Genomic DNA, 9,289 nt, shown 5'->3' with positions numbered 1-9,289 from the left:
TGTCTGTGTGCTGCAGGTTGTGCAATTGTCGAAGAAGAACTTCAGTAACATAACTATTTTTAACAGGAAAAAAAACATGCTTAATCTGTTCTGATTGATACCACTGTTCTTTTGAAGTTATGTAATGAGCTTTTTTTTTTTTTTAAGGCTGCAATGTTTTTCATACATATCAATTTAACGCTAAATTCCAATTGCCGTCGAGGCTAACGTGCAAGTTTTTATTCAGAACTGACACGTGAGTCACATTTTCACAACTTACTGGAATAGAATTGTGCAATAAAACAGACAAAGCTTTTGTTTTTGTCAAACTCTGGGAGCCAATCCACTTTTTAGGACCAGGGTTTTAGTGACAAAAAAAGCAAAAAGGACATTTTCTTAAAATTGAGTTTTAAGGAGTATTAAACCTTTATGATACCAAGAAGGAATTAGCGCTGCGGAGGAGGGTCTGGCTAGTCCACACAACATTCCTGGAAGGGAGAAAAAAGTGCTCTGGTTTATTGGCATTTCTTTAAACCAATCACAATCGTCTTGGGTGGCGCTAAGCGCCGGGCGCAGCTACGGTGCCGCTGCAAAATAGCCTTGGGAAGGAACTTGTTTTGGTGGAACATGTGTACTAGGGAGGCATGCTCTGGATTAAAAAGGCTGTTGACAATTTTACTAAAATTCTAGCTCGGAGGATGTTTTCCAAATCAACCGGAGTTTAGACTGCTGACACAAAGAAAACGGAAGGTGAGGTACATCCGGCGGCACCAGAACTATCCCGTAAACATCGTCGATATATAGACTAGAAAAGGTCTGAAGATGAAAAAGCTGAGCTAAAGTACTTGATGTTGTGTTTGTAATTGTGGAGACCGGTCATTTGTAGTATTTTATCGTTTGTGTTTGCCGTGAACTTGTTTTTTGTATGAACCTTCCATGTTCATCATTCAAGCACAATTTATTGCTTATAGTACCTCAGAAATCCTGCAATTCTGTGCAATGAGAACCAGCTGGGCCTTTGCTTTGCCGAACATCTTTGGTTCATCTTGAATCACTTTTTGAATCACACACACTTTAACTCACACATACACAAGTGTATGTATGGAAAGACAGATGTAGACAGTGCATTCAATAATCAGGTGATAATGTATACTGTACAGGAGTTTACAGCCCCCCACAAAACCCACACACACACACACACACACACACACAAGCAGGCATATGCTTGCACACAGGCCATAGCTTCTGATCCTCTCGCTAAGATCATTTGGGGTGAGCCTCACAAGTGTTTGTGGAGGTTGAAGTCAAAGGTAACCGATCCTGGCAGGCACATGGACAGTGGAATTCCACTCATCACAGCCTCTAACAAATCATCCCTTCCATAACTTCCCTCACACGTCCATAGCCCTCTCTGTCAGATCAAAGACTAAGGGAATCATCACACAGCCATACAGTTGGCCTCTTTCCTCTCTTCTCTTCTTCTCTCCGAAACTGTTTTGTATCTCTTAACAACTCTTGGCCTCACTTCTTGTCTCTCTCGACCAGTCGTTTCTATTTACGAGGTAGATGTGAAGGAGGCAGAAGGCTGTGCATGCGACAAGGATGTGTTTTCACTGATGTGACAGCAGAAAGGATCTGGGCTTATTAAGGCCATGCCCTGGACTCATGTGGAGCTGGTTTTAAGGGTGTCAGACAAGACAGAGGTACGTCATTCTGCTCTGCTGAATTACGGCCCAAGCTCATCTTTGATCTGAGAGGCAGGTCATCCCTCTCTCACTTCATTCTGCCGTCTTTGCCTCTCCGTCTCTCGCTCTCTTCATCTCTCTCAGGGGGTTCTTGCGAGAACCACCGAGACCAAGAATTCCTCTCTTCTCCAAGGAGCGTTAGGTGGGATATACATGAATCGCTTACTGACATCCACAGGGGAAAAAGAGCAAATAAGCCAGTGACTTCCTCTTATGGATATTACGGCCTATATTTCTATTTCAAAAAGTTTTCACAGACCGTGCCGAGGTAAACTAAATCATCAATAATAATTAATTAATATCTTATCATTTTCAATAGGAAAAAAAACTCAAAATGATATAGATGTATTAACATTACAGAGTTAAATGAATCTTGCAAGAATGTATGTTAAATGATCATGTTGAAGCTTTCTCACAATTTTTCACATTATATTCTGCAGCGGAATATGATCGGGAATGAATTCTTATCAGTTTGAGACGGGGGCAAGCTGTCATCCTCATCATTCGCTGCTTGCCTTTTTGAATACCAGCTAGCTTATCATTGCCCAGAGCATATACAGTGGATGGAAAAGTGCTGGCCAGGGGCCCCCCTCGCTCTTTTTCTTCTTGTGTATATGCGGAGTCAACCTCGCAGACGCTGTGCAGGATCAGCCTCTCACTGTGCAAGTCAGAACCTTCTCCCCTGGGCAAGGAGGCCTCCTGCAGCTGAGCAGGGAGCAGGAGGTCAGAGGGCATAATCAGGGAAAGTGTGTGTGTGTGTGTGTATGTGTGTGTGTGTGTGTGTGTGTGTGTGTGTGTGTGTGTGTGTGTGTGTGTGTGTGTGTGTGTGTGTGTGTGTGTGTGTGTGTGTGTTTTTTTTTTTTTGTTTGTTTTTTTTTTTTTTTTTTTTTTTTTTTTTTTTTTTTTTTTTTTTTTTTTTGTGTTTGTGTTTTTTTTTTTTTTTTTTTTCTTTTTTTTTTTTTTTTTTTTTTTATTTAATTTTTTTTTATTTTTTTTTTTTTTTTTTTTTTCTTAGGAAATTTATGAAAGGATGTAAGAGTAAAAAATGGAACCTTAAAACACAAAGCAGACCAGGGTTTCCTATAGGCCAGGGGACCTTTCAAGGGAAAACCAGGATGTGTCCCAATACCAAGCGAGCACTCATGGGTTCAAACAATGTTTTGTAACTTTCAGGAGGTACTCGGTTCTGCCCCATTTAAAGCGACCAGTCTCCCCAGATGCGTAGAACACATAGCATGGGCACATGCACTCACGATACTGCAGTTTGATTATTTTCAGATACTCTTGGTGAACTAAAGTGTACACAACAGTGTGAATTAGCTAAATTGCTTCCTAATAAGAGGCAATTATTCACTACCATTTGATTAATGATAGACTCACATTAGCAGCATAATTTCAGGAACATCATCCAATATTGTGTTTTGGAGGGTAAAGTAGCCTACGCTACAAAAAGGTTAAAGATATGTCTATAGTTGTCAGGTAAAAAGGAGAGTTCTCTGCGCTTCTGCAGACCAACAATCGGGTGCAACCAAGGCAGGCCAGGACACAACAGTATAAAATAACAAAAAATTGCTGGTGCAACACAGATGTCTTGAGGACTCTGATGAAGATGTAACCTTACATCGAAAAGTTGTCTTTCCTTAAAATAAGCAGGAATGTCTTTCAGAAAAAGAAAAGTCTGAAATGCATTATTTCAATATTTAAAAAATGATATTCTAAAAAATAAGAACACATCACTCCCCCTTAAAAGAACAAATTGATATTTGATGCAAAAAACAATGAGAAGTGAAATGACATTTTTATGGGAGCTAAAGAACACTGGCCATAGGAAAAAGAAACAAAAAAAAACAATATGGACCCACAGAAATCTCTCGAGGTCAGTCAGCTGATTTGGACAAACTGTGCATTTTGGCAGTGGTTATATTCAGCTCTATAATGTGAGCCACCTGTGCGCCGCTCTGTGTAGGGAAAACATGGCATGACAGATGAAGAGGTGGACCGCTGACAAAACGCATGGAGACATCGTCCGCTGGAGGTATCTGCAGAAACCGGAGAGCTCCTCGGTTAGTTTAAGCCTCCTTCCTGTTTGACTTACACATTATAGGAACTGTGAGAGCGAACGGACTTGATTCGATTAAAGATCAAGCGGATAGTTTTCGACGAATCTGTGCGTAAATCGCCCTCCATAGAGCGAAGAGGAAAACATAGTATTTACTGTACACGGATGGTTAGACCACGTATAAAAGGCCCTGCAGAGAGTAACTGTACATGGCACACAGGCTTCTTTTTTTTTTTTTTTTTTTTACAGCTGTTAATACGGTTGACTGGCGTGGCTCAGACTAACATTTTACTTTAATACAACCCTCAACCTTCCTACGTTTTATTTTAGAGCTATTGAGATGTTTGCTCTGAGGGAATATTATTAGATTGTATATAAGTTAGTTCATAATCTAAACCAAATATTAAAAATAATCAGCAGTAATTCGAGATGAATAAAATAATTATAAGAAGTGCGTAACAAACATTTAATCCGGACAATATGTAATAATTCAACCCATCATTCATAGTATGATTAATTGTGGTTTAAAAAATAATTATAAATACTAACCGTGCGCAAATAGGAAAAATCAAACACATTCCCGTTGCTTCTGACAGTAAATAAGTGCCTTGTTTCAGTCACATCCCAGACATATGAAACCATGACTGGTCCCTCCTGCCTATTAGGGCACCGAGGCGCGCACTAGCTCCCCCTCCGGCCTCATAACCCCTCCTCTTCCACTCTCAAAACTATTTAGCATCTGAAACCGGGATAAAGTTTCCAAAAAACATTAAGCAAAAAACTTCCTGCAGGAGGAGAAGCGTGCAAACCTCAAGTTCGAATCTGTTTCTTCTTAAAGCAAGAGACGCAGAGAGTGAGGCATCCTGACATTATTCCCCTCATCTTTACGGATATCTTCACTATTTTTGTAACCACGGCATCAAAGGTGGACAGCGTTTTTTCTGCTCTATCCCTGCATTTCTTCAAGAAAGAAATGGAAGAGGGCTCCAGTTCTCCGGTCTCCCCAGTGGATAGTCTGGTGACCAGCGAGGAGGAGCTGGACAGAAGGCAGAAACGCTTCGCGGGGAAGAGGAGACAAAGCAAAAAGTCCAGCGAGGACAGCAGCGGCGGCAGCAGCCCGGGTCCGGTTAAACGGGTTAAAAAGGCGAGTCCGAGCAGCAATCAGTCGTACGAGGAGCTGCAGAACCAGCGGGTCCTGGCCAACGTCCGGGAGAGGCAACGGACTCAGTCTCTGAACGAGGCCTTTGCGTCTTTGCGCAAAATTATCCCCACGCTGCCCTCGGACAAACTCAGCAAGATACAGACGCTGAAGCTCGCCTCCAGATACATTGATTTTCTCTGTCAGGTGCTGCAGAGCGACGAGATGGACAACAAGATGTCCAGCTGCAGCTACGTTGCGCACGAAAGACTCAGTTACGCATTCTCCGTGTGGAGGATGGAGGGCGCTTGGTCTATGTCAGCATCACACTAGCACCCAGAGACCTTCACTTACAATGCCAAAGCGGTGGGTACCACAGACTGAAGCAAAGGAAATCTTATATTAATAGTATCTGTAGTCAGAATGTATTTATTATTGGACACATTGTAAATAAAGAGGAATAAGGGAATTCATAAGAAAATGATTGATATAAAGAAAGTAGCAGGCCTATTAAATAATGACGATGCGGGCTGGAATAGCTACAGTAGCCTATATGAGGCAGATTCACAGTTTATCTGTATACTGTGACTTTCCCGAGATGTTAAGATGGTTACCAAAACGGTCGTGCGCATCAAATGTGCACCAACATTTTAATTGTTGAATGTTCAGAAGCTCGCCTGTCCTGTGCGCGCTTGTTATGTGTGTGTGACACATTTCACACCGAGGCATCAGCTTCTTTCCAACTGAGCGTGTGCATCCAGATGCTGCTGTGCGCGAGGCTTGGGTGACCCACAGACACCAGGTTACATTCAAGCGAAACCTTAAACGCTTAATCAATTCAGTTCAGGATTTGGAAAACGGAAACTTGAAATTATTTTGAGGGAAATGGTTAGGCGCAGGGAAGTAGGCTGATTAATACAAATAATAGTTTCGGATCATTTTCACATGCCAGGCCAAATGAAGAATTAAAAAAATAAATAAAAGTCAGTTCTTTTTTTGACCAGAAACGTATTTAATCAGACAGTTGTTAATCCTCAGTCCCTCTTAACAGCATTTCATAATGACTGAGGTAAAAAAAAAAAAAGTACTGGGACGCACGAAAAACGCAGCTGTAGTGCCACCACGGATAATTTATATCCACAATAGAGTGCTTTCCTGTGTGGAGACCGCAGGAATGGGCAGCTCGGCTGGACATGAAAAGTTCAGGCCAGTGCAAGACAATAAAAACAGAGGGCCGCATTAACAGGCAGTCAGGATTTGCTGGTGTTATTTTGCAGATTTGTAGCCTGGTTCGCTCATGTCCTGAGAGCCCGTGTCAGTGATACAGTAACCCACACAGCGAAGAGCCGCTCCGGCAGCGTCATCAGAATACACCTGACAGCTCTGACAGTAGGCTACTGATCATCTCTTCTCGGAGTTGGAGCCGAGCAATCGCTGGTGTGATTTTAGTGAACTACATGTAAACGTGCCATTTAGCAACAGAGGCGCACAAAAAAATCTACTCAATTTTACCGCTATGACCAAATGATGACATATTGTCAATTTTCAGGAAAGACCCCCTTGTCTTTTTAAGTCCGTTTCAGCTTATATAATAATTGAATTGACGTACCAGCAATGGCTCTTACAAAATAAAGGCACGGGTATTGTAGTATGAGCGGTTAATTTAAGGCTGCTTCTGAATAAAGCTCCCACTAAATAACCCTTTGGGTTAAATTAACTAGAGGCAGTGTTTGTTTAGTTCTCGTGGGCCCGACATGTAGTTAGCAGACCGCCCATCAGTGAGGCTTTGTTGTAAACCAATCCTGGGGCCGTGGGGGAGATGAATACGCTTCATTACAGTGATTTGTGTAAACACAGGCAATTTGAAGGCTTTTCTCTGAGTAATTCTGAGTTTAATTGACCTTCTTGGAATGTAAAGGAAAATAAAGGATTATAACGTCAAGGCCTATTGTAGCTTTTATAGCAACATCAGAAACTGTCTTTTTCCTTCTCAAAATATGTGGCTTACACAGAAATGAAAAACTCTAGAAATACATATTATTCATGTTGTTGCACAGATTAAAACGGGGAACACTTTAAAATTAAAATCCACATGAAGATATTATTCATTAAAACAAGAAAAGGCCTGTAAAAATAGCCTTTACCAACCTTACTGCTATATTTCTATAATGACTCAGGGCTTCATGTTGCTCTGAGGAATTAGATTGTATTGTTTTAGGACTGTCCACTGATCCACAGCGAAAAGAAAACGCGTGCATTTACTCAGGTGTTTCAAACTAAAAGCCACAGTAACTGTGTGTCTTTTTCCTGTATTTCACTGCAGCTGTAGGACTATGTTCAAATACAAAATGGTCCTGCTTTTCTGTTGCCATGTGGTTTTACTCAGCTCAGTGGCTAATAATTGATTCATTAATGACTTCCCACACGCTAGAGCCAGTGAATGTTTAAAAAAAAACACCAGATATATCTGCACAACAAAAGCCAAAATCAATAGGTGTCATTCATCCAGTTAGCATTTGTGTTTTCTATTTCAATAATGATTTTTTACATGTAGCCTATCTCTTTCCCTCCATCACAGACTGTTTACTACAAAGTATGAAGACCAAAGGGATTATTGAAGAACCCATCGACCTCAAAGGGCATGGCGAAGAGACGTAATGTGACCCACAACTACAGTACAAACTCTTCGGGTGTGTGTGTGTGTGTGTGTGTGTGTGTGTGTGTGTGTGTGTGTGTGTGTGTGTGTGTGTGGCAGAGAGAGGGGAAAGGACAGACCTGCAATGTGTATAGCCCAAAGATGTTATAGCGCAAAGCTCTATAACGGTTAAAGCCATCCTTTAACCGTTTTTTTTAGAAGGATATATATATTTGTTTTCCAAAGACTTTAAACCAAAGTATAAATATATATAAATAAATGCATATTGTACATACCTGTGTAAGTACGCCTGTAAAGGGACCAATGCAATTTAGAGTCATTTGCTGCATGGATGTATTTCACCGACGTTCTTTAGCAAGTCTCCAAACTCCGTCCAATGTACATTTTTGTTTTTGCTTATTTATTAAAAACACATATTTTTTGAACGAAATATGGTTGCTTTTTTTTTTTTTTTTTATTCCAGCTGTATATATCAAGCTATAACATAATAACATGTAGTTCGGCTGAATCAATTCCATTAAAATCATTCATTATTCATGAATGGATTAATGCATTAATTAATCTGGTTTCCATCCAACAAGAAGATAATGAAAAATCGATTAAACAATGTGGTTCGCTTGTTCAGGTTCTCCTTGTAGTTGCTAGATTAGGGGGAAAAACTAACACCGCAACAACACGTTTTTTATTCACTGCTGGGTGTGAGAACACCCCTTTTTATCTCCCCTCCTGTTGTTATGGAAAGAAAACGCCGACTTAAAAAAAAAAAAAAAAAAGACCATAAAACATATAGCCTAGCTTCATTAACAGGGGAGGAAATTCGAGCCAGTTTCAAACTCACTCATATAAAATGCTTGTCCGCTTAAATAACGAGTAATCATTTCAAATGGCGTTGCCTTGGCTCTTTAACGAGCAGGGAGCCCCCCCAACAACCGCAGATAAGGACAATAACTCTCAGCCTGCAGCTTAAAAAAAGAAAGAAAGCAAAAAAAAGCCAGGAAATAGACGGCTGAGGACATTCCTTTGAATCTCTCTCGCTCACTCTTAAAACATTACACTTGTTTACATCTCGTTTTCCCAGACGTGGTTATAGATGCAATCTAAACACTGAAAGGAGCTCATTGTTAACGCGGGGCTAACTGGTGTGAACGCTAGGCCATGCTGACTCTCTGGTGCTGGTTCAGCTAAACTTTGCACTGTGGCTCTGCTGTTGGAATCCTTACTTTCAGGTTCAACTTTCTTCTTCTTCTTCTTCTTCTTCTTCTTCTTCTTCTTCTTCTTCTTCTTCTTCTTCTTCTAAATAGCTTAATCATTTTATCACTAGCAAAACAAACATGGCCCTTTCATTCTGACTGTAGGGAATCTACAATACATCTTAGATGGAAACAGGGCAACAAAAAAAAAAAAAAAAACATATAGCACCATGATTATGCTATAAAATCACTATTGTCTTCCACAGGCAACCCCTAAATGTTTGGAGGTTGCCAGTCTGTGGGATTTTCTCAAACTCAGTGTGGTTTGAAGGGGAAACACCTGCAAGCACAGTGGCTTTCTCCTCCTGCTGCTGCTGCTGCTGCTGCTGATGATGATGCACCAAACCCACATTATACACTTATTTAGAGTTAAAACACACAAACACACACACACACACACACACACACACACGGTTACATAAATGTATATATGGCAGTTTCACAGACAGAGCTTTCATACTT

At 40.7% G+C, this 9,289-nt stretch overlaps 1 protein-coding gene across 1 annotated transcript; it reads left to right on the top strand.

Annotated features, from left to right (window-relative positions):
* The first annotated feature begins 4,545 nt into the window (after nt 1-4,545).
* Nucleotides 4,546-8,002, top strand: twist2 (twist-related protein 2). The gene is made up of 2 exons (XM_039817234.1): nt 4,546-5,287; nt 7,500-8,002. The coding sequence occupies exon 1, from the start codon at nt 4,757-4,759 to the stop codon at nt 5,252-5,254; it is 498 nt and encodes a 165-aa protein (XP_039673168.1). The 5' UTR covers nt 4,546-4,756; the 3' UTR covers nt 5,255-5,287; nt 7,500-8,002.
* The last annotated feature ends 1,287 nt before the right edge of the window (nt 8,003-9,289 follow it).

This window comes from Perca fluviatilis, chromosome 12 (assembly GCF_010015445.1).
Source record: "Perca fluviatilis chromosome 12, GENO_Pfluv_1.0, whole genome shotgun sequence".
Classification (NCBI taxonomy): domain Eukaryota; kingdom Metazoa; phylum Chordata; class Actinopteri; order Perciformes; family Percidae; genus Perca; species Perca fluviatilis.
This window is presented reverse-complemented; position numbering and strand designations above follow the sequence as displayed.